Below are 24607 nucleotides of genomic sequence, written 5' to 3'. Positions count from 1 at the left end.
GGAAACAATCAAGCACATCAAGAAGAGGCTCAGTGAGAATCTGTCTGCAGAGAGAAGCATCAATCTGTTGCACTGTCTGAATGAACTGAATGATCGTTCTCTAGTGAATGAGATTCAGTGGTACCTGAAATCAGGAAGTCTCTCCACAGATAAACTGACTCCTGCTCAGTGGTCAGCTCTGGTCTTCATCTTACTGTCATCAGAAAAAGATCTGGACGTGTTTGAGCTGAAGAAATACTCCACTTCAGAGGAGGCTCTTCTGAGGCTGCTGCCAGTGGTCAAAGCTTCAAATAAGGCCCTGTAGGTGGATAACCACTGAATAAATTAACAATTTCAAATATGTTTAATTTTATACATGATGAATAAAACTTTTGTGTTCATCATTAATTCCTCTTCAGGCTGAGTGTCTGTAACCTCTCAGAGAGAAGCTGTGCAGCTCTGTCCTCAGTTCTCAGCTCTCAGTCCTCCAGTCTGAGAGAGCTGGATGTGAGTAACAACAACCTGCAGGATTCAGGAGTGAAGCTGCTCTCTGATGGACTGAAGAGTCCATGCTGTACACTGGAAACTCTCAAGTAAGGATACAGACGTTTGTTAAACATTTTAACCTGTATTAGGTTCATATTAGTGAAGATGGTAAAATCTGTAGGATTTTCCTGCAAACAGGATTTTCTAAAAATACTTAGTCAACATTATCTTCTGAATTCCAGTCTCTCAGGCTGTCTGATCACAGAGGACGGCTGTGCTGCTCTGGCCTCAGCTCTGAGCTCCAATCCCTCCCATCTGAGAGTTCTGGATCTGAGCTACAATCATCCAGGAGACTCAGGAGAGAAGCTGTTGTCTGCTGGACTAAGGGATCCACACTGGAGACTGGACACTCTCAGGTATGGACAGACAACAAGAGTTCACTGCTTCATGTTGTCAACAGCAGTTAGAACACATATTGGATCTGACTGTGTTTCTTCCTCCAGGGTGGACCATGGTGGAGAGCACAGGTTAAAACCTGGTCTGAAGAAGTGTAAGTGTGGATTTTATTTGATTCATGAGAACTAAACAGCACATAGTCATTTTCTCTTTGATTGATTGATTGATTAATTCATTCATTATTTACCATTCAAAGATCATTGAGGGCATGTCCTCATTTACAATGATGTCGAATGTACAGAACAGAACAGATTAATTACAAACAAAATAAAACAATCGACAAGAAAACAAACAACCAATAACAGAACACAGCAAACACTGATTAACAACAGTTACATTCAAAAGGGGAGTAGTTTGTAATCATGGTTTTAAATTGACTTATTGGTACAATTGTGTCAAGTTTCAATGTATGTAAAATGTTCCAGATGTGTGCAGCACAAAAACTAAAAGCAGTTTTCCCAAATTTAGTGTTTGCACACAGGACCTCAAGCAATAGCCAATCATTTGAACAAGCTGAATATTGACTATGATGGCAAGTTGCCATTAAGGGCTTTATAAGTATAAGATAACCAATACCTCTCACATCTAACTGTTGGAGATGCCCATCCCACCATTTCATACAAGAGGCAATGATGTGTGAAATAACTGTCACCAGTAATGAATCTTAGGGTGGAGTGATAAACTGAATCTAGGGGTTTAGAGTTGAGGCAGAGGTGTGTATAGATAACATCACCATAATCCAAAACAGACAAGAAAATAGTCTCAATTATCCCCTTCCCACTGAGTATAGGAAAATCAGCTCTGTTTCTGTACAAATATCCAATTTTTTGTTGCAGCTTACTGACAAGTGTGTCAATGTGAAATTGTCATGACTGTACTGTCACAACTGAGAACAGTTCCTAAAATAACTTAAAATCCATGTCCAATGACTAAAATCCTTTATCCAGTTAAAAGATATAGTTAAGAACGACCAGAGATTAAGGAGTGTATTGTAAAAATACGGCTAAAAACGGGATAAAAAGTCAATTTCTGACAGCGTTTCTGGTGGGTACACACAGGCGCCGATGCATGCATGGCATCTGTTAGTCTGTGTGGTCATTTTTTTAATTTTAAATACAAAGCTGGTCTGTGTAGTATTTATTCAGTACAACATTACTGACAAAATGTTTCATCATTGAACTTAATAGAAATGAACAACAGATCAGAACTTAGAGAATAAATCCATCAGGTGTGTCAGATGACTGAAACTGTTGATGTGTTTCTCCTTCTCTTCATCAGATTTCTGTGAACTCACATTGGACACAAACACAGTACACAAACAACTCAAACTGTCTGACAACAACAGGAGGGTGACACGTGTGAAACAGTATCAGCCATATCCAGAGCATCCAGACAGATTTAACAGCTATCCTCAGCTGCTGTGTAGAAATGGTTTGACTGGTCGCTGTTACTGGGAGGTCGAGTGGAGAGGAGAGGTTCATATATCAGTGACTTACAGAGGAATCACAAGGAAAGGAGACAGTAAAGACTGCAGGTTTGGATTTAATGATCGGTCCTGGGGTCTGAAGTGTTCTGATAGTGATGGTTACTTTGTCCGGCACAATGACATAGAAACATCCATACCCTCTTCCTCCTCCTCCTCCTCCTCCTCCTCCTCTGTCTCTAACAGAGTAGCAATGTATGTGGACTGTCCTGCTGGCACTCTGTCCTTCTACAGAGTCTCCTTTGATACACTTATTCACCTCCACACCTTCAACACCACATTCACTCAACCTCTGTATCCTGGGTTTGCAGTAGGTCCTGGTTCTTCAGTCTTTCTGTGTCCTCTTACTGAGAGAGAGTCTACTCCTGTGTAGATGTTGGTGGAACGAGTTACCAAACTCTGTTCAATCTGCAGAGTCTGTAAGAAAAGACTAAAGACCCAGCTCTTCCATGAACACCTCTGTACTTGATGGCTAGAAGGTAGAGAAAAAACAAAAGGACAAAAATTAAAAAGTGCAATCTATGCACTCTATGCATTGCCTCGGTGCACCACCTGTTGACATCTACAACCTATCAGATCCCTGCTTGTGTTGTATAAGTCTCAGATGTATGTCGCTTTGGATAAAAGCGTCTGCTAAATGAAATTGTAAATTGCAAATTGTAAATTATAGACAAACACTCACACTGCTGATTGAAGACAGTTGCTGAAATCACTGTTCACTCTGTTAACCAGTGAGCAATAGAAACTGGAAGTGACAGCAGCTTCCTGTGTTTAAATGTTGATGGTGGTTAAGGTTTCACTCTGGTTTCATTTGGATCACTGATGGTACTTTACTGTCTGAATGTTGTTTCTATTAGAAGTAGTGAAATGATCTCCTCTGGGCTGAATTAATATGTAAAAACTGACTCTGATATTCACTTCAATAAAGTTTTCTTGGAGCAGCATCTATTAGCTGTTAGTGGCTGTTAGCTATTCCATTTGATCAGGATCTTAAAGTGAAGTTTTTCCTGAAAATGTCTGCCAGACATCTCAGTCTGTTTGACATCAGCTCAATTTGTGTTAAATCATTAATCAGATCATCAATAAAAATATTCATTCACTATTTGAGTACATCACTTGTTTCTTACATGGTCATTGTTTTTTCTCTTTCCTGTAATCGATGTGTAAAGTTATACTACTTCTACTTCTGCTACACTACTTGTGTAATTCTGTAATTAGAACATTAATGACAGAATGAATTCTGCAAACATGATCTTTACATAGATTTCTCATTGTCATGTTTTACAGTCCTTTATTTGACGCTGTTGTTGTTGATCATTAATTAACGCTTAAGAGAAATGAAAAAAGGGAAAATAAAAAGAGCCTGTCAGGCATCTGTCCAATATGTTTTCTCTGGAAACAAGATACCTGTACTGAAACACCTGGCCCAAGTTTCTGTATCTTGGTTAGTTTGTGGTAATTTGATGAAGCACAGCTGTGTTTGGGAAATCGCACCATTTGAGCAAAATATAACTTACAAAAATAAGAAGTGGCTTTATTTTATTACCCCTTTATTACCAAGGGGACCCAATTTATCAATATTAATATTATATTGTTTATTTTCAATAGAATTATAACAGGAATCTTAGATTTTACAGTTAAAATATTCAAATATGTCACTAAAATCATGCAAATTATAATAACTAAAGGTAGGTACAATATGTATAAAAAATGATTTACAAAAATGTAGTATTTTCCACATTTTCTTTACTATTCACTCTGAACAGGTAGTTAAAATAGTACAGTTTTAGTATATTAATAGAATAGTGATATATGTATCCCTGTGTTTAAATGTATAAATGTCAACATTCAGACAAATAATAATGTATTTTTCTGTTTTATTATTTGTTCTTTCCCTACATGAAGACATGTTACAGATTTATTGATCAGATAAGTGTGTGTGTGTGTGTGCATGAACTTATTCAAAACCAGCGTTGTGAGGAATGCATTATGTCAATGAGTGTCCTCACAAGGCTGTAAAGACAAACGTGTGTGTGTGTGTTCGTGTGTGTGTCTCTGTGCGTGTGTGGTTGGTTTAAAGGGACTCTGAGCTCTGAACAGAGAGTAGGAGATGAAGTTTGATTCGGACAGAATCCGCTGAACCTGTGGACATTGCAGCGGCATTTGCTGGGTGTAATGTCGGTAATTTTGAGTAATTTTGGTGTGTTTTCGGTGGTTTTGCAGTGGTCTTTGCAGTATGTTTGTGGCCATGATGAGCTGCTCTCTCTTGGCAGAGGCTCTGGGCCACCGGATGACAATGATGAAGAAGAAGAAGAAGAAGATGTGATGCAGGTGAGTCTGAGCGCAGAGAGCCAGCGGGTGATTAAATAGAGCTGGAGAGTGATCCAAGAGGAAATCAGCAGGGTTGGAATCATCATGTTTTTCAAGTGAGTCAATCATTTAACTTATAATAAGAATCCTGATATCAGATATCCAGTAATCACAGACATGTCAGGTCACATATTCATTTACCAACAGTTTTACCAACAATCACAGGTGAAATTCATGTTTTCACATGTAAAATGTCTTGAAATCATGTTACTACCCAGCTGGCACCTGACATCGATTTGATGTCAGAAAGACGTTGGCCTCTAATGTTGGACAGACATTAAATTTTAGTTGAAAATGACAATTTGGTTGACGTCAAAACCTAACATTGGCTTGACATCAACTTCCAATGACAGACGTTGAATGTCGGTTGAGAATCAAAATTGGATATCCGTTAAAACCCAACGCTTGGTTGACATCAAGCTCCAATGTCAGACAGACGTTAAATTTTGATTTTGTCTTTCAAAATACACATACACTCAGCATAGTACACTTAATTAGTTATGTGGCATATCACTGGTGATCAGTGCAGGGAGGTTAATCATCTATTATTTATACTGATGACTAACATCCATGGAACACAACAAATTCCACTTCTCATGTTGTTTTTCTGTGTGCATATATGTTAAAATATACAGCTACACTATATTTACATACTTGATTTTGTCACCATTTTGACACACAGCTCACATTAAACATCCACACATCCCATAGGGTTTTTCAATTGAGGCCAGAAAACCTGGAACTTAGTTTTCTTTCTTTAGTGGTTGGGAAATGTAGACCAAGTTTGTGCAAGAGGAACTGAATTATTGCATGTTTAAAGCTGCTGCGAGAAATGTACAAAGAATGACAAAAAGCATATAAATTGTAGATGGATTGCACAGTGTAAGGATGCAAGTTGAAGCTTAACAGTAACCTCACATAGTACCCTTAAATTAGTAAGTATACAGTTCTCATATCCTTGACCAAAGGTTGATACCAGAACATGTTGTAATGCATAATATAATAAAAGATTTACACATTGAGCTTGTTTTTCCTCTCATTGCATTTGCACTTTCTTTTAGAGTGCATTAATATCAGAATTTACTGTATGAACTCTTCTGGCCTCCAGGGGTGTAGCAGCATCTAAGGCTGAAAAAACCTATCCTGATATGTCAGGATAGAAGCAACCTCATCATTTATTTGTGGAAAATAAACCACATGTCTGTGTAAACATAAATCCAATAGCTTAAAGTGTCATAAACAGAAAGGCAGAAAACACGAAGATGTCTGAAAACAAGAAATTAGGCCTCTTCAAGCACACTGAGTCTAATTGTGGGCTGAAATTGAAATATAATGATGGGTGCAGCAATTTGCTGGCTTCAGTAGCTGGGTTGTATACTTAAAGTGGAAGTGCAATGGTGTACAATGACTGCTTTATTCCTAAAACACATTAAGGTTGTTATTCTAAAATCCATTTTAACCAATTTTTTCCTGAAAATGCTCACTAAGACGAATGACATCCTCTATCAAGCCATTTACTCACAGTGTAAAAATGTAGTTGTGAAAAATAGTTAAGGGTGCTGCGAGTCAAGTTTCAGTTCAAGAGTTCAAGATTCAGGCTGATATTTGATTTAATGTTAACGCTGTAAATTAAAGCATTTAATATTCCTCTTTGTTCCGTCTGTCATTTTGTAAAGAGGTTACTGTTTATTTTCCTGGAGAAACACTTTAATGAACTGATTTTGAAGTTCTATCATTTTCCTGATGCATCACAGAAATGTACATTTCCGTGTGAGTTTAATATGTGTTTTCAATAACACATGTCTTTAACGGGAACCTCCAACAATTTTATACATGAATGTTGAGTTACTCCTGAGGGTTAGCTCTAGCCTGTGAAAACAGTTGTATAATGTCTTTTGTGGTTCTTGAGGGGGCTTTCTGAACTCTAAAAAACTTGCTTTACAGACTGGAGGTGTGTAGCTTTAAAGATGTGGGCATTTACCAGCCAGTATCTGTCTTAACAACAAGTTGTGTTATGGGAAATGTAGGAGCCAGTGTTTGGGGCTTTTTACCCATACAAGAGACTGAAAGTCAGGATATCTTCACCTCTGTCACAGCAATATTTAAGGGTATTTTAAAAAGCAGTCTCATGTGAGTACCTCAGTCCTATGATAGTGCAATACTAAATTGGTGGAGTAGCCCTTTAAAAAGGCAAACTGTTCTGGAGAGTGATGATTCTTGATAATAGAAACCCTTCACATTGTATTAATGATAAGGCAATATCATGATATTAAGTGTTTCAGCTATCATATGGTATGAATGTTTCATGGACTGTAACTCAGTACATTTACTTTAGTTCTGTACTTAAGTACAATTTTGAGGTACTTGTACTCTACTTTAGTATTTCCATTTTATGCTACTTTATACTTCCACTCCACTACATTTCAGAGGGAAATATTGTATTTTCTACTTCACTACATTTATCTGACAGCTTTAGTTACTTTTCAGATGAAGATTTGACACAATGGATAATATAACAAGCTTTTAAAATACAACACATTGTTAAAGATGAAACCAGTCGTTTCCAACGTTTTTGGCTTTTGATGTCAAAAAAAAAGCAGTGTTTAGTCAGGGTCACATTTCAGATGTCCATGAGTTGTTAACAGCTCCACCACATTTTGATTTTTCCTTTTAAACTTCTCACATGGTTTCATTTCAATAAATGTTCAAATATTTCATTAAAAATCAGAAATTAGAGAAAAAGTGCAAAAACCGAAAACAAATTTTGTATCCAAACTTCTTCTTTCCTCTCCCATCAATCATCACATGACCCTTCAGATTTATCTTGTGACCTGTTGTAGGGGCCCAACCCCTAGGTTGGGAACGACTGGACTAAATTAGCTAACTGTATATAAAGTAGTTGAAACTAGCTCCACCTCCAGCAGCTACAACAGTAACATGCTGCTTACACACTGATGCTTCAGTATTAATAATCTAATGATGTCATATAATAATATATCAGTCAGAGGGACCAAGCCACTACCTTTACCTTAATACTTTAAGTACATTTTGCTGCTGACACTTAGTACTTTACTTAAATGTGATTTTTCATGCACGCAGGAGTTTTACTTATAATGGAGTATTTTTACATTGCTGTACTGATCTGAATAATTGTTCCACCACTGGAATTAGGTGTGTTTTTGACCCAGGATCCACACTGGTTGAATTAAAATAGTGTGTTAAGTACTGTGTTTTTAACTACACAAATATATAGATGGGTGTATGAGCTGTTTCATCAAAAATAATTAATTTATCTGTCCAGCATCAGCAGCTCTAGAGGCTCCGGAACTAAATAAAAAATGGGGGAGGTTAAATGGAGATGCACTCCGTTGTTTGTGCGACAAATTGCGCATGCGTGTAGATATATCAAAACACCGAAAAAAGACGGATGACCGCATGAGGATATCCAAGAAAAACAATGTCCTATCGAGTAAGAAATGACTTTTTTGTAGGAAAATGCTTTTTATTGGCATTTATGCTTTAATGTCTTTACGTGTTCAAATGTAGTAGCATCAGCTTATTAGTTTGACGGGTGTAAGGTTACTATAACAATAGCCCGCATGCTAACAGCTGCTAACAGACGTTGTTTGATATTTAACAGCCAGTGTTCGGTATGTTCACACTAATTGTAATGCGAGCTGTTTGATATCGTTTTGTGATTTCAATATAACATGTCTCCGCATTTCAGGCGTGCAGTAGCTTCAGTGTAATCTCAGTGTGACAGCTCAGTGAGAGATCCAAAGATGGACAGCGTTACCGTGTCGGCCTCAGATGGGACAGCTGACTGTCCTCTGGTCTCTGAGGAAATGGAGGGGATCTGTGTAATGCCAGATATAAGTGCCATCAAGACTGAGCAGTCGGTGGGTGCGAGCCCAGATGACCCAGGCACCCAAAATGTGGCCATGGGGATCAAGTTCATCCTGCCAAACCGTTTTGATATGAATGTTTGCTCAAGATTCGTCAAGTCCCTCAACGAGGAGGACAGCAAGAACATCCAGGACCAGGTCAACTCTGATCTGGAGGTGGCTTCTGTTTTATTCAAAGGTAACCCCAACTTTCAAGATAACTCAATGTGCCATGGTTATCTTGTTTTAATGTCTGACTGTAACTAATGTAAGCCTACTTGTAGGGCTTAGTTGGTGATTCATTTGTCAATAGACTTATTGTTGCAGCTCTTGCCACAAAATGTTTTCCTTCTCTTTCAGCTGAGTGCAACATCCAGACCTCACCTTCTCCGGGCATACAAGTGCGTCATGTATACACACCATCCACCACCAAACATTTCTCTCCCATCAAGCAGTCCACCACACTCACCAATAAACACCGGGGCAACGAAGTTTCTTCCACACCTCTTCTGGTGCATTGTAAGTAGTTTTAACTTAAACTTCTAAAAGTGTTATCATGAGTTGAGATGCTAATTAATAACATGTGCATGTTTTTTTTTTTTCCTTTCAGCTTTGTCCATTCATCAGTTGGCAGCCCAAGGAGAAATGGTTTTTCTGGCTAGCAGGATTGAACAAGGTAAACGGCCCATCCAGCTTGTCAAATACATATAATTCTGCATAGTTATGCAGTGGTGAAATGATCTCAGTCAGTAGTTATAACCACTGGTGTTATTGTATCAATCTAACTTGCATAACATAGTAGTTATACAGACTTTTTTTTGTCTAACATAAATATTTTGCATACATAGTGAAATAAACATGAAGAAAAGTAGTATTTAAAATGTTTTAATTGTTGTCCTGATGATTATGTTGTTTTCATCTTTTTTTATGTATCATATTAACAGAGACTGTGATCAATCTACAAGATGAGGAAGGATTTACACCTCTGATGTGGGCAGCTGCACATGGACAAATTGCTGTTGTCGAGTTTCTGCTTCAAAATGTATGAAAAAACATCTGTTAAAAAGATTTCATAGCATACTTTATAGTGCATGCTTCATGTGCTATTCAGAATAACCTTTGTTGTACATTTTTAGACGGTGCTCTCCTTTATTTATTTACTGGTTTACTGGTTATTTACTGGCATCATTCCTCACCTCAGGGTGCTGACCCCAACCTCCTGGCCAAAGGTAGGGAAAGCGCGTTGTCCTTGGCCTGCAGTAAGGGATACACCGATATTGTGAAGATGCTCATCGACTGTGGTGTCGATGTCAATGAATATGACTGGGTAAGAATACTAAGCCTTTATTTGCTCATTCAGCAAACACCGATATGACAGCAGGGGAGATGTTTCGCTCACTTGTTTTTTATTCATCTCTGTATGAAATGTGACCTCATGTGATGTTGCCTCTGTGGGTTTCAGAATGGTGGAGCCCCTCTGCTCTACGCTGTCCATGGGAACCATGTACGCTGTGTTGAAATCTTGTTAGGTGAGGACTAATCTTTTTCTCAAAAGTATCACCTGGCTGTATTTTTTTTTAAAAAAACTTCATTTGGATATATGGATTTATATCTTTAGGAATAATAATAACTAAAATTTGTTTGTATGTCTTCCAGAGAGTGGTGCTGATCCTACCATCGAGTCAGATTCTGGATTCAATGCAATGGACATGGCGGTGGCTATGGGTCATCGGAATGGTATGTAAAACAAACCCGTAGTCTAAACCTACATTTAAAGCTATTATACTGCAGCTCCCCTCAGCTTAACGGAGCCTCATAGTGAGTTTCTGCTCATAGTTTAGCTGTTTTGTTGTGTAACTTCAGTGTTTGGTTCACTCTCACCACTCTCGTAGTGTTGTTTTCAGCCGCAGCAGGCAGCTGTTTACGGAGAACAAGCTCTAAAAACCTGCTGTACACTACCTGCTCAGCACCGAACAGCAAACAGACACAGTTAGCGACAAGCTTAGTGGAACATTCAACAACTTAACTGCCAGATTTTTCCCCTCAGGAGTTGATAGAGAGCAGAAAGAGAGTGAATATTTGACTTACATTCATCAGGTGGACAGATACGACTCACGACTAAACGACTAAATGAATGATAATGTTTCTCCGTGTGTGCTGGATGTGTTAAGTTCGCCATATCAACATAAACGGTGCTGCTCCTGTCCATAAAATCAGCTATTGCAGTTTAGAAGTTAAAAAACGTGTAGGTGTTTTTCTAGCAAAATGCCAAACATTTATATGTTCCAGCTTCTCAATTGTGGGGATTTTTTGTGTGGTTTCTCTGTGTTTTCATATCATTGTAATATGAATACGGAAATAATTGTGGATTTTGGACTGTTGGTCAGACAAAAACCTGTAATTTGAAGACATCATCTTGGGCTTTAGGAAATTGTGACGGACGTTTTTCGCTATTTTCAGACAATTTACAGACAAAACAATCGAGAAAACATTCTGCAGATGAATCGATACTGAAAACAAACGACCACAACTCTGTTGAGTAAAGTACTGTGTGTTTCTCTGTTTAGTTCAACAGGTGATGGAGGCACATTTACTGAAGTTGCTGATGGGAATAAGAGAATGAACTGTTAAGCTTGAGGAAAACATACTGGAGGGACGATGCTGCGCTCTGGACAATCATGTAGCATGCCCAGGCTATGAGCCTACAGGAATGTTTTGTTCCACAAAAGTTATATTTCAACAGCATCACATCAACATTATTTTGTGGGCATGGTGCATATGAAGATAAGTGCTGTGTGATTTTTATTTTTATTTTATTTTAACCCTCTTTCAAACTGTTTTACTCAGCACTTTTTCCTCAGTGAATGTGGAGTAGCAGATTTGATCAGGATTCACTGACAGAATTTTAAAGAACAAAAATGTAAAGGTGAGTGTAAAAAAAAAAAAAGCACAGTTCCTCACTACAAGCCAGCATGCACTGCACTCCACCTGTATGCTGCCAAATGTGCAGTTCAGGCTTGATTTTGATTTAATTAAACATGGAAGTTTTGTTTTGAGCCTTTTAATGTCATAAATTACATCACATGCTGTCAGGAGCTGCTCCATCCTTTTCCTGTCATGGCAATTTTTAATTAACTTATTAACTATAATTAAAAAAATTTAAGAGTTAACAGGTTTTTAATGTAATAAGATCAATTGCCTCATGTAAGTAAACTGTCTGCTTTTCACTGTAAACACATTTCAGAGATTACAGCAGGTGGATTGAAGATACTTTCTTACAGAACCAGACTGTGCGCTTTATGACGCTGCCAAGATGCGTTGATCCTGAAGATGTTTGTTTGTCGTACTGAGTTTATTTATTTAAATAATTTAGACATTGTGTTGTAATGTGTCTGTTTTGTTTCTCTGGATTGTGATGCTAAATGTCCACTGATGTGTTTGTGAATTTTTAAAAAGAACTTGCACCTCATTGAAATGTTCCACAAGTTTATTGTGGTTTCTAAGTAACTTACAGTCATAAATGGTGTATCAATATCTTGTATTGACCTTAGTACGAGTCATCATCACACTGTACAGAAATGTTTCTGATTGCAAGTCAAAAAAAGGTCAAACCACTGTTTATAGTCACTGAAATGAAGCTTGTTATTTAATAAAAAAATGTAAATCTTTTTAAACTGCATTCAACAGCATCAAATTCGTGGGAGAATAAACTCTTATTTAAGTGTTATAGAGCTGCAACAATTAGTCGATTAATCAATCAGCAGAAAATTAATTGTCTTCTCTTTTGATAATCGAATAATTGTTTTAGTAATTTTTGTAAGCAAAACTGCTAAACATTTGCTTTTCTTTGTCAGACGTGACGGTAAACTGAATATCTGGAATTTGTTAACAACACATTTGAAGATGAAGCCACCATGAAATTATAACATTTCATGACATTTTTCACTATTTTTCTGAAATTTCACAGACGAGAAAATAATCGTCAAACTAACTAATAATGAAAATAATTGTTAATTGCAGCCTTTAACTATTATACTAGATAGTAAGGCAGGAGGGAAGTCTTCATTACTGGATGTAAAACTATAGGATTATTCCCTTGAGATAATTATTGCATCCTTAAACAGCAGAAAATTTTTAGTTCGATTCCAGCCTGTTTTATTTGAAAATATACGTTTTTCCTAAGTTGCTTATGCAAACCAAAGCAACAACAATCACATTCCTGGCTCTGACCTGTTTGTCTTGATTGACAAAGACTTTGTGATGGAATTTGGTATCTTGAAATGAAACAATTGGCAGAGAAAAAGAACATTTTAAAATGAATACTGCTGGAATTGAATAAAAATGGCTCGAAATCATGAAAATAAGCAGGAATGAAATAACATTTCATTTTGTATTATGTATGATTATGTCATGTCTGTTTATTTAAAGTGGATCACTGTCTCTACTCCATCATACTGTACCTGCAAATACTTATAGGAGCTATCGTTTTCCTTAAATGAAGTCTTACGCTTTTCAGTGGAGTGCTCCTTTAACTAAGTAAGCCAAGTAATGAGGTCTGAGATCAACCTGCACACCTAAGCATGCTGATCAAACTACAGTAGAGCATTAATAGTGAAAACTGTCCTTGAGGGGAGGAAAAAAAAACAGAAATTCTACCTGTTTATTGACAGTAGCAAAGGTTTATTCCAGATATGGTTTCAGTGAGGCCACAAAGAATTAAGGTTCAGTAACGTGGAGGAAACATTGGGAGCCTTAAACACCACATTTTACACACAATCTCTCACTGTAACTGGACATACAGACCACAGAGCACAACAAGCATTTACAGAGTCTGGTGACAAAGAAGAGGTGGAATGAGTACTAAAATACCTTACACAAAAATACTGCTACCCCAGTTTTTAATACTTCAGAGTACTATTCTAGAAAAAAATACTCAAAATTATTCACTTGAGAGTATGCAAGTACTTTGTCTAGGTGTTGCACATGTTACAGAACGCTCACAGCCAGAGGTTGACGGATTTTCCATGTTCTCAGGTACTTTAACAATTAACTTCCCACCTCTTGAAATAGACAGAAAAACATCTTGTGCCCCACATGGTCCTGTCAAGTTTTGTCACTCCAGAGAGTCCACTTTCCCCTCTAGTTAGCCTCATCCTTGGATGCTTCATCAAAATTCTCCACCAGATCTGAAACAACAAAAGGATTCAGCAGTGAATTGACTTGAGTTGAAGAGAAAGGCATCTGCACAAATGACTCACAGAGGTGCCAGAGCACAATTCAGGAAAAGTGTGTTTATCTGAAATGTGATACTCGGTGTAACGCAATCCCAATTCTTTGCTCATCTCTCCCGCTCCTATATAGGCTGCAACGTGCTTGACACATGAGGCCCTCGCAACTACTGAAAGCAGCTGTAAAAATTATGGCGCGGAGCATCAAAAAGTTGCCTTCAATTACTCCATGAAATGTGAGAAATCTGCCTTTCCAAGTTGGGTCGAAGGTTAAAATGGAAACAATTGGAAAGGTCTGAGTAAACATGTTCCTTCAGTGGGAGAACAAAAAGGAAACTTAACTCCAATAACAACACGATGGCAATGGCTGTTAACCCCGTGCCATCAAGCTTCGACTGCTCCTATTGCTGAATACATGTGTAATCGTTTGTTACATTAGTGAGAAGTCGGGCTACGGGGAGAGAAGTCCTGGGAAAAGCTGAGCTTATTGTAATAGCAACCTCATGTGTTTGGCCCATTTTCTTCACAAAGAAAAGCAAACTGAATCTCAAGATCTTATAAACAATGAACATGAGATTCAAACACAAAACCCTGCATTGCACCATCATCTAAAGTCATTGCTGAATCCCCTTTGTATGACCCCCTTTCACGAGCCAAAAGAAAAGCAACCCTGCCATGGTTATTCAACTGAGAGAAAGAAAGAAAGAAAGAAAAAAAAAAAAAAACTCCCCCGATAATGGACAAGTGTGAAGGAGAATTTCCAAATAAGACTGCGAGATGGCCAAATGAGACCAGCTTACATATGAGAAATGGTGAAGCGATATTTTATTTTGAATGGTGGAACAGACTATTGCGCACTGACAGTTAGTTGTATGCAGGGCTCAGCGATATCACCTGAAATCAATATCATGATTGTTACGTTTACCTCAGTAATGATTAAATCAAATAATATCTTATTATTCTCCATCCTCACACTGAAGCTCTAATGACTTAGTCATATTCATTTACCATATCCAGTAGTTAGGAACACTTTTCTGTATTTTTTTTTGCTAAAACACTGAATTCAAAGTAAAATATGACTGTTTAACAGATCTTGTGATTGTCAAAAATGAGTATTATAAGTTATATTTTATAACTTATGTCATCTAATTAGTCAGATCTTTTACAGAGACATTATTTTGACAAATGCAAAGACATTTATTTTCTGACAAACTGTGGCTTATGCTGAACATTCTCTGTCACATTATGTTACAGTATGCTGCTAACGTCCAGCATACCCGCCTGTCTGTCTGTCTGTCTGTCTGTCTGTCTGTCTGTCTGTCTGTCTGTCTGTCTGTCTGTCTGTCTTGAGCTCAGCTTCACCATGTGTCTGCCGCACACTCGCCCCTGAACGCTACTCTGCTATTATCCAAATTTATTTCTGTTTGGCTTCGTTTTGTCCTGTATCGTGTTGAACGAAGCCGTACCAGCATGTTCCCATCTGCACCCGGCCCCCCCACGCCGCACTGCTCCCACACTTGAGTCATGCTGTCTTCCCTGACACGTAAGGTTAATTACATCGCTTTGAACTGCAGGTGCAGGACATTCTGCATGAAGGAATGACTTCATCGAACATATCGATATCACTAAAATGAGGTCGGTTAGAGAGACATAATGTCGGTTTCTGTTACTTTTCAATCAATTGCCCAGTCCTAGTTGTATATAATGCAAAACGAAGACATCTGAGCACTCACCTGGAACATCGTCGTCTTCTTCTTCTACTGTTGCAATCGGTGCTTTTCCATCTACAGCTGTAAGAACAGAAAAGAACTGTGAGAAGCTTGAAGAGCACGTTTAAACGATCGAGTTACCGGAAACGCTGGAGGTAAAGTCTGAGCCTATAGCGGGATATGTGCTACATTATAGCCTCGGCAGACATGAGTTCAGGTATCAGTATCTGCGCACTGACCCTGTTTGGGCAAAGCTTCGGCGAGTCTCCTGAGGCTCGTCAGGCTGTCGGCTCCCAGCTGGTTCAGGATGCCCGGCAGCATCTCGGTCAGCTGCTTGGTCTCGGCGTGGCCGGTGATGGTGAAGGTGTTGGCGGCGAGGGAGGCCTGCACTTTGGGGTTGTTGAAGTGGATGACTGTTCCTTGATTTGTAAACATGTTGACCTGCAACAGACCGGATTTGTATGCTGTTAACAACAAAATAACACTCGTTACCGAAACAGATTCACCTTGAATCACAGAAGTTTTATTCCTACCTCCTCGATACCGGAAATATTGTTGACACCGAGTTTCTTTAAGGAGAACTGGAGCTTCTTGTCATCTGCGGTTGCTGTTCTGTGCACAACCTTCTTCTTTCTGCGAGCGCTACCCTGCAGGACAATCATACAAATATGTTTCTGTGTAAACCTCCAAGTCATAATGAAGCTTGATTTATTCATGCATTATGTTGTGTATTCAACATAACTTGTATGCTGGATATGAGACATTTGGCCCAAAAACTGATGACTGTTTATAATCTGTTTATTTTAGTTTGTTCTCTGGCTTACAGCACACTGCTGTCTAAAATTACTGCTGTTGTGTTACAAAAATATGAAACTGCGGGTTGTCATAGAAACTAGCCATAGAAACTTCTTCAGAGCTTAAGCTGTACATAACTACGTTGCCCCTGAGCTCAATGTCTTACTTATATCACCAGTTTTTAAATATTTTTTAAAATTTTACTAAAGATGTTCTAATAGTTCTGCACATCATCTACATTCTCAAGCAAACGTCAATTATTTCTTACAGTATTTCTTTTTTCAATCTTTCTCTAAGTTTCTTTTCTTCAAAGTAGTATCTACTTTCACTTCCTTTGTCAGGTTAGTTGATGTGTACCCATGTGTGACAGTCTGACAGCTGAGTCCTGAACTCTAATCATGTCTTACAGCATTAAGAAATAGTAAAAAAAGATGCTTTTAATTGAGTGATTTATTTTGTTCATTACCTTTCCGCCGATGCGGACTTGTGCCTGTAGTTTAGCTAGTTTTTCTTGATTCATAATTGCTTCTTTCATCTGAAAAAAAAACAGAGGACATTACATAACATTAGTGTCACCAGCACAGATGTTGTTTACACTGACAGCCTCCGGGATTAACATGAAAATTTCAGGTATTTTGCAGTTAAGTTATGTGATATTGCAACATGTTAATTCCACCAGTACGTGACAATGTATATGGATTGAAATGGTTAAAACCAACAGAGAGCACAACATGTTAGGGGTAAATCAACAGCATTAATTGTGATTTCTGAAAATCTTCAAAACCATCAAAAAAATGATGATAATAATTCAAAGCTCAGAATCCTTGACAGTGTTAAATTAAATTAGAAACTATTACAGTATATTATGTATCAGCGTTGTATTATGTGAGTGACATAATCCTCCAGAGTCCTTTCATGCTGATTTGACTTGATAAATAAGTTAATGTAATAAAACTCTGACGATATTGGGTGGCTGGACAGCCACTTCCAACTAACTTACAAGCACTTGCCTCACTGGAGGCTACTGCATTGAGTGAATAACACACATGTGGTTTGGTTTGTTCACGTGCCAATTGGATGCTCTGATCTGATTGAGCAAACACAATCTACGTTGTTGGGGAAATCAAAGCCAGAAGACAAACAGTAAGCACACATCATAATTAAATGGCTGTGTATCTGATCCCAGCCTTCAGACAACATGAATGAGGGGAACACAAACACATTTAGCGTTGATGAAATGTGACATGCTGCCAATTGTGCTACTTCAAGGAAAGATGAGTCCTATACAACAGATCCTGTGGTTTTTATTCTTCATTGTGCTGCCCCGCTGGCAAAAATCACAAACTTAGCAATCATTCTGGTGTTGTAATTAAAGGTAGAGTCAGTCATTCTGGAGAAAGATTGATGATATTTGAACTCAACACCCAAACACCCCTCCCTTCCTGTTCCTTTAAAAGCTCTAACCCTCCAATTCATGGACATGCAATGCCAAGTTAACGACCAAAAGAGAAATATGGCAGAATCCAGAGTGATGCGTCAGCTGTAGAGTTACTTCTGCTCCTCTCACACCTTATCAGGAACAGAAAAGAATTTGGTCTCATGTGAGCACAGCAGTCCGTCCACACTCTCCGCCTCTCTGCAGCCTCGCCACTTCTCACTCAACCTGCCTTCAGCATTTCTGTCAACCGAAGCAGCCGTCTGTCAGCTGCAGCTCATGTATAGCTGTGAGGACGGCGGCCGGACAAACTAGCTTCACCAGGCTGACTGACAGCAGAAATCTACTGAACCACAATAGTTTGCATGTCAGCTCCACGGGAAGAATTTATTGATTATTGTATTTATTGATTCAGTTAATAAGTTCGCTCAAAGATATTTGCGTGATTTTAACAGCTGCCTGCTCAGATTACGCTTCACTAAACGCGACATAAATAGACTCAGAGCATAAAAAGCAGGGGGTCTCTGTGAGACTGTCTTGGATTCAGTGTGGATTGATAAAATGGAAGCTCATCATAGCGAGAAAACACTTTCAATGTAAATTGGACACAGCCTCTCTCTCTCTCTAGTTCACCAGCCATTCCTCACCACTCAATGTTTGCTGGAGACGGGAAACTATCATGTCCTCACACAGACAGCTGCTCTGGTGAGCTTGGTCCGAGCCACTGTGTTAGCAGAACCAGCGTATACACACGGAGCAGACAGCTAGAGAACCGTGAGGACATAGTCACTGAATTTGAAAAACATATGTATTGAATTAGAATCACTGACTCTACCTTTAAGAAATCTAAGTAGGTTTTACACCATGTATTCTGGTTTTACTAGCAGACATCCAGCCATATAGAGCATGATCATATTACTACAGTGCATATAGGCTACACATACTGTATTACCATAGTACTATAAGAGCCATGTTAATACTATGATATATATATATATATATATATATATATATATATATATATACATATATATATATATATACATATATATATATACATATATATATATATATACATATATATATATATATATATATATATATATATATATATATATATATATATATATATATATATATATGTGTGTGTGTATCTGTACCTTTTTAACACACTTTTTACCAGTCTAGTATTAGATAATAAATTAATGTAGAAAATGGAAGAAAATTCTATTTAGTTATCCGCACACATTGCTTGATCGATTATGATCAGCCTTTGATTGTGTGAGGATCACCACACACCTGACCAGTTCTATAATACTGCCAATTCTCAAACACTTACATACAGACTATATTTTCAGAGTACCTGTTACTTAAAAAAGTACCAATGCAGCAAAGAAAAAGTACTCTATTACCATTAAAATTCCTGCATGAAAAATCCTACTTAAATAAAAGTACAGAAGTATTAGCAGCAAAATATAAATAAAGTACTATAGTAAAAGTTGTGGTTTGGTACCTCTGACTGATATATTATTATTATAGATTGTTAATACTGAAGCATCAGTGTGTAAGCAGCATGTTACTGTTGTAACTGCTGGAGGTGGAGCTACTTTCAACTACTTTATATACATTTAGCTAGTTTAGTCCAGTGGTTCCCAACGTATCTCCAAATGTAACGGAGTGGAAGTATAAAGTAGAGTCGAATAGAAATTCTTAAGTACAGTTAGGGCTGAGCAATATGGACAGTCAAGTATCACCATATTTTTGACCAAATATCTTGATATTGATATTATGACAATATTGTAGGGATGACTACTGGTGCTTTCACAAAATATTTACACAATGAGATTTTTGGTAAATAATTATCAGTAATGTAGATATAGTGATTAATTGGGTAAAGGCCAATGACAGAACAGCTAGAAATTACATCACTTTACTGTAATGCAGCCTTTAAAACCAGGACAAGACAATATCACAATATTATGATGTCCAAAACCTAAGACGATATATTGTCTCTTATCACGATATTGATATAGTATTGATATATTGCCCAGCCCTAAGCAGAGTACTTTCCACAACTGGTTTGCAATTTAGCTTTTATCTCTGAAGTGTACCCGGGAAGATGGAAACAACGCATCCTAATGATAAAGGTGTAAACAAATGAGAATATATACAACTAACATCCTACTTCAACAACATATACAAGCAGGGGGCAGCAGCCGTGGTGGTCGGCGCTTAAGACTGTAATCATAGCGGTAAGCAGACGTTAAAAAGCCAGTAAGGAGCTGTCAGAGTACCAGTAACAGGCGCTCCGTTAGCCATCGACAGCTAACCCAATGCTTTCCCTAAACTGGTGTCTGTACTGAGCACAACAAGCGAAGACACACAAGTAAGTTAACACAAGGCTGTGGTAAATTAGACCAAACAAAATAGCACAAAAGCACCGCAGGCAGCGTCAGGTCGGTTTAAGCTAACGTTAGCTGACTAATGCAGCCAAACATTGAGTCGAAACAAGGTGTGGTTTAGCTTTAGTGCAATAACTTGCAGGCTAACTTTAGCTAGCCTGTGAGCTAACTGGGAGACAGTGGAGTGGCCGGCCTGTCACCCACAGCCGCCCATGACCGTCAGCAACGTTAGCTTCAAACCGCGGCAGAGTTCAGCCATCTAGTGAGAAAAGGCTTTCCTTTACCTCTTGCCGTCAGATCGGGGGGGAAACAGTGCAGGGAAGAATGTATTTAAAGCTCCTCACTGACCTGTAGACTAACGGCAGACACATGCGGGGAGCAAGATGGAAGCAAGAGAGGAGGGAGGAAGTGACGCACGGCAGAAAAAAAAAATCTGCGGTGGAGCATGAGTGCCCCGAGTTTAGCTTTGCAGGCAACGCTTTGACCACTTGTAACAATCTTAATCGATCAAATGTAAAGGTTAAAGGACAGGTACACAATTTTTCAAGTCTGTCTTAAAACAAGTCAGGTGCTCAAATTAACAATGAAATAGGTTTTTCTTGCCATTCCTCTTGTTGGCCATGAGAAGATCCCTTCATGATACACTTTCAGTGATGGGGGCCAAAATCCACAGGCTTCCTTTTGCTCAAAAATGTATTTAAAAGTTTATCTGAAGCTAATATGAAGCTTCAGCCGTAGTCAAATCAAGTAGATATCTTTCAACGTTACAGTCTTTTTAGTGCCAAAGTCCCTCTTTTTGTTACTATTCTCCCACCGTAGCTCAACAGGGAAATGAGGAAACACAAAGAAGAAGAAGAAGAAGAAGAGCTTTTATTGCCACATGCACAGCAACACAGTGGGTGGTAACATTGAAGGCAGTGAAATTTGTCTTTTTCAAGCTTACGTTCCAATCAGAGTATATAGTAAAATATTTAGAATTATAAAAAAAGGGGAGCGAGAGAAGAGAAAGATAAGATTAGATGAATTAAAATATATACAAATATACATTATACTGCACATTGGTGCACAAGTGCAATATTGCACATAAGTGGTAAATAGATTAATAGTGTAATGCACATAAGTGATGAGTAATAAATACTTCTGAAAAGAGGGAATCTGATGCTAAAAAGACTAAATGTGGCAGATATCCACTTGATATGACTAACTCAGACTGCTGAAGCTTCATAAAAGCTTCAGATAAACTTTTAAACTGTACACAAAATGACTGTGTGGACATAATGTGGATTTTGGCCCCCATCACTTACACTGAAAGTGCATTTGAAGGAAATCTTTTAACAGCCGGTGTGAACAGGAGGAATGATTACAGTGAGGAAAAGCTCTTTCAGTGTTCATTTAGGCACCTGACTGCTGTTTTAAGACAGACTTGAAGAATTGTGAGCCTATGCTTTAAGATTTGGGTTGGGACAGTTGGGGTCTTGGGCTGACTCATGTTGAGAGAATAAACAATGTCTGGAATTTGTGTGCATATTATTAACCTTTCTAAAATGTAAGAAAGCCTATTATAGGCCACAACTTGATTTGGTGCTCTGTTGTCTCCTGGCATGAACTGTTTCATGATGAAATCAAAATAAGTCTTTATCTTCATTTAACATCATAAATGCAATAATAAGAATATTATAGCCATATGCATCCTGATTTGATGGCAAAACATGCTGAACAATGTGATTAGGCCATGATTTACCAAGCAATAGTGGAATTTTGAGGTACTTGAACTTTACATGAGTATTTCCATTTTATGCCACTTTGTACTTCTACTCTACCATAATCCTGGGGGAAATATTGTCTATTTTTATTCTACTATTTTTATATAAATAAATAATATATGACAAGCTTATAAAATACAAAACATTGAAGTTAAAGATTAAACTAGTAGTTCCCAAGCTTTTTGTCTTTGTCTGTAATCTGTGTGTGGAGTTTTGGCTCCTTGTCATGTTACAGATGTTTGAGTTATTAGTTCCACTAAATAAATAATTGTTTGAGGCCCAAAGAGGAAAATTGTCCAATATTTCACAAGTGAAATCTGAAAGTCTGAAAAAAGAATCAAAATATGTGTGGTAGAGCAGTTTTTTCTTCTTTCCTATATCCAGCTCATACTTCTTTACTTTTACTTTAGTAGGATCTTAAATGCAAGAACTTACCTTGTAATTGAGTAAGTTTATGTTGTGATAATGCTAGTTTTACTTCAGTAAGGGATCTGAGTACTTCTTCTGTATGACTCATCATAAACCTGAGGCTGTTTCAGTACCTCTTCAGCAACCTCCATGTCTGAGGGTTTGGGGATTTAAAGTTGCTGGATGTTAGGGACAGAGTGAACTCAGCAGCCACTCATCTTTCCGTTCTCCATTGCTCTGTATAGCGTCTTCCGGTTAGGCTAACCCATTGTTGCTAACTTTGGAGCTAACCCCCTTCACTCTTCCAGCAGTTGGGGAAACAACAGACGTTACTTTTCTTGGTCTTGAAAAGCTGCAGCATTTATTAACTGTTACACTGTAGCCTGTGCTGTACATTTACTATCAGACTGACAACTTACTGCTCTCCTTTTCCTCTGCTCCGCTAGCATTCACCGTCACCTCTCTGTCGATCGGTCTTTCCCACTCTCGACGCACAAATATTACGTACTGCGCTATTCCTTAACGGAGATACGCTGCCAACGGTTTCCCTGGCAACGATACAGAGGTTGACTCACGTATCGGCACCGGCACAAAGGCTCCCAAGCGCTATTGATTTCCGAGTGACTGAATATTTGGCGTTATTTTTGGCATTTAAAAAATATTTTTTAGGCCTAGCAAGAGTTCTCGTTTTTGTAAGTATAGGAGAAACACCGATTCAGTAAACATTCAGTATGCTTAGTGAACGTTGAGTACAGTTAGACCTAACAGTCTCCATTAGGTTGGGCGAGTTCAAAGTTGTGAAAACAACGGGGGTGTTTTGAATACACCCCCGTTTTCACAGGTAATTTGTTAGTCTGTCCTTCCCAATGCAGGAAATAATGGACTAATCCTTGAAGGCTACACAAGTAACACGGAGATTATTCGACCAATGAGAATTTGGTCAGATGAGAGCATATCGACCAACTAATCAACCAGTCAACCAAGAGACTACAGCCCTTAATTTTTCACAGAAGATGTGGCCAAGGGGTCCCCTGGTCATGTGCCAGGTGGGCCTACTCGGTAATCCATTCATATAGCAAAACAGAAGAAGAAGCTACTAGCATGATAAATCTAACATTTTTGATATCACAGCCTTTTGCGATGTGTTTATGATGGAAATTCATACTACATTAACATAGCACAGGTCAAACCTATGAGTCTATCCTTGTGAAAGAGGAAGGATTTATTATTTGAGAATGGCTGCTTGAAAAGCTCAACTCAAGCCACCGAGGTCACCCGTTAGCTTAGATTATTTGCAGCCACGAGACTTCCAAATGGGAGGGGTCCTTAAAGGAGAAAAAGTGCTAATAGGTGGACACCTCCAGGCAGGATGTTCAGATAGCCTGTGAGGAGAGCACACAGAAAAAAACAACTTCTGTAATACCCATTTGGACCAACAGTTTGACACCTTCACCTGTCGATATAGAAATAAGGCTGACCATTCAGAGGACCTCGGGGTTATAGGTTGTAAGAGTCTTTTTATTCTATTCTGAAGATGATGTTACAGGTTGACATAAAAACTTTCACATGTGGTCTTTCGTCTTTGCCCTCATAGACTGTGGAAAAAACTTCACCCTTTGATAAATGCCTAAGTGGGCCAAGATTTTGTTTAACTCTCCTCCAGTCTATAGGCATGCCTCAAAGGGAAGCGCAATTCAAAATCAAACCCTGAGATTTCTGTCCATCACCTTGTTTGTTTGTGTTGTTTGGTAAAAAAAAAAAAAAAAAAAGAAGAAATAAAATAGACAAGCCAGACTTCACTGCTGATGGAAGAAGAAGAGGCTCCGACGACTGCAGCTGATAGTTCTTCAGATGGATCTTCAGCTTTGTTACAGAAACACACAGGTTGAGTGGCCACAAGACTCTGAGCTGTTAAGCACATGTGGAGAGAACACAAGGAAGTTTATTATAGACTCGTACCCTGATGAGGATAAATGTCGCACATTACACTACATAGTACAGTACAGTGTTTTTGCGTGATAATGGCACTTCCAAATTACTAGAAACAATTGTTTTCATGATGAGCACAGTTACATTCATGTGATTACCTCTTACTGTAGCACCTTTAAAAGAAAACATGTTTGAATTGGATGGATGAATTTAATTATAAAGGACTTGTACTTTGCTCTGAGTAGACCTTGTTTAAGCCACTTACAATATTTTGTCATGG

General features: G+C 38.3%; 3 protein-coding genes across 6 annotated transcripts in view; 2 read left to right on the top strand and 1 right to left on the bottom strand.

Annotated features, from left to right (window-relative positions):
• Nucleotides 1-3367, top strand: part of LOC122968609 (NLR family CARD domain-containing protein 3-like) — a 6702-nt gene extending 3335 nt beyond the window's left edge. The window contains 4 exon segments of the mRNA XM_044333970.1: nucleotides 1-300; nucleotides 399-881; nucleotides 969-1015; nucleotides 2200-3367. The exon segment at nucleotides 1-300 is cut by the window's left edge and continues 1489 nt beyond it. Of these exon segments, the coding sequence (XP_044189905.1) occupies nucleotides 1-300; nucleotides 399-881; nucleotides 969-1015; nucleotides 2200-2777 (1408 nt within the window). The 3' untranslated portion in view covers nucleotides 2778-3367.
• Nucleotides 3368-8130: 4763 nt separating this feature from the next.
• On the top strand, nucleotides 8131-13524 carry ankra2 (ankyrin repeat, family A (RFXANK-like), 2). 2 transcript variants are annotated; one of them, XR_006398804.1, is made up of 10 exons: nucleotides 8131-8243; nucleotides 8502-8857; nucleotides 9019-9177; nucleotides 9269-9334; nucleotides 9603-9700; nucleotides 9860-9985; nucleotides 10121-10187; nucleotides 10315-10395; nucleotides 11226-11584; nucleotides 11903-13524. XR_006398804.1 is itself a non-coding variant. In XM_044333430.1 (9 exons), the coding sequence occupies exons 2-9, from the start codon at nucleotides 8557-8559 to the stop codon at nucleotides 11279-11281; spliced, it is 954 nt and encodes a 317-aa protein (XP_044189365.1). In that variant the 5' UTR covers nucleotides 8131-8243; nucleotides 8502-8556; the 3' UTR covers nucleotides 11282-13524. The 2 variants fall into 2 exon arrangements, 1 of the variants encoding a protein (XP_044189365.1); XM_044333430.1 differs by having other exon boundaries at nucleotides 11226-13524.
• btf3 (basic transcription factor 3) lies at nucleotides 13318-22898 on the bottom strand. Of its 3 annotated transcripts, none has more exons than XM_044333433.1 (6): nucleotides 22818-22898; nucleotides 16857-16925; nucleotides 16129-16242; nucleotides 15835-16036; nucleotides 15620-15676; nucleotides 13318-13844 (listed from the first exon to the last, which is right to left on the bottom strand). In XM_044333433.1, the coding sequence occupies exons 1-6, from the start codon at nucleotides 22845-22847 to the stop codon at nucleotides 13798-13800; spliced, it is 519 nt and encodes a 172-aa protein (XP_044189368.1). In that variant the 5' UTR covers nucleotides 22848-22898; the 3' UTR covers nucleotides 13318-13797. The 3 variants fall into 3 exon arrangements, with proteins under 3 accessions (XP_044189368.1, XP_044189367.1, XP_044189369.1); XM_044333432.1 differs by lacking the exon at nucleotides 22818-22898 and adding an exon at nucleotides 20576-20678; XM_044333434.1 differs by lacking the exon at nucleotides 22818-22898 and adding an exon at nucleotides 20512-20625.
• Between the last annotated feature and the right edge of the window lie 1709 nt (nucleotides 22899-24607).

Source organism: Thunnus albacares, chromosome 18 (assembly GCF_914725855.1).
Source record: "Thunnus albacares chromosome 18, fThuAlb1.1, whole genome shotgun sequence".
NCBI lineage: Eukaryota > Metazoa > Chordata > Actinopteri > Scombriformes > Scombridae > Thunnus > Thunnus albacares.
This window is presented reverse-complemented; position numbering and strand designations above follow the sequence as displayed.

Bases quoted from the DNA above. Each gene is read 5' to 3' on its own strand.
- ankra2 (XM_044333430.1), top strand. From the start codon at position 8,557: ATGGACAGCGTTACCGTGTCGGCCTCAGATGGGACAGCTGACTGTCCT. The intron at 9,701-9,859 runs GTATGAAAAAAC...TCCTCACCTCAG, and splicing joins TCGAGTTTCTGCTTCAAAAT to GGTGCTGACCCCAACCTCCT. The intron at 10,188-10,314 runs GTGAGGACTAAT...TATGTCTTCCAG, and splicing joins CTGTGTTGAAATCTTGTTAG to AGAGTGGTGCTGATCCTACC.
- btf3 (XM_044333432.1), bottom strand. From the start codon at position 20,674: ATGCTCCACCGCAGATTTTTTTTTTCTGCCGTGCGTCACTTCCTCCCT. The intron at 16,243-16,856 runs GTAATGAACAAA...ATTGTCCTGCAG, and splicing joins AAGTCCGCATCGGCGGAAAG to GGTAGCGCTCGCAGAAAGAA. The intron at 16,037-16,128 runs GTAGGAATAAAA...GGTCTGTTGCAG, and splicing joins ATATTTCCGGTATCGAGGAG to GTCAACATGTTTACAAATCA.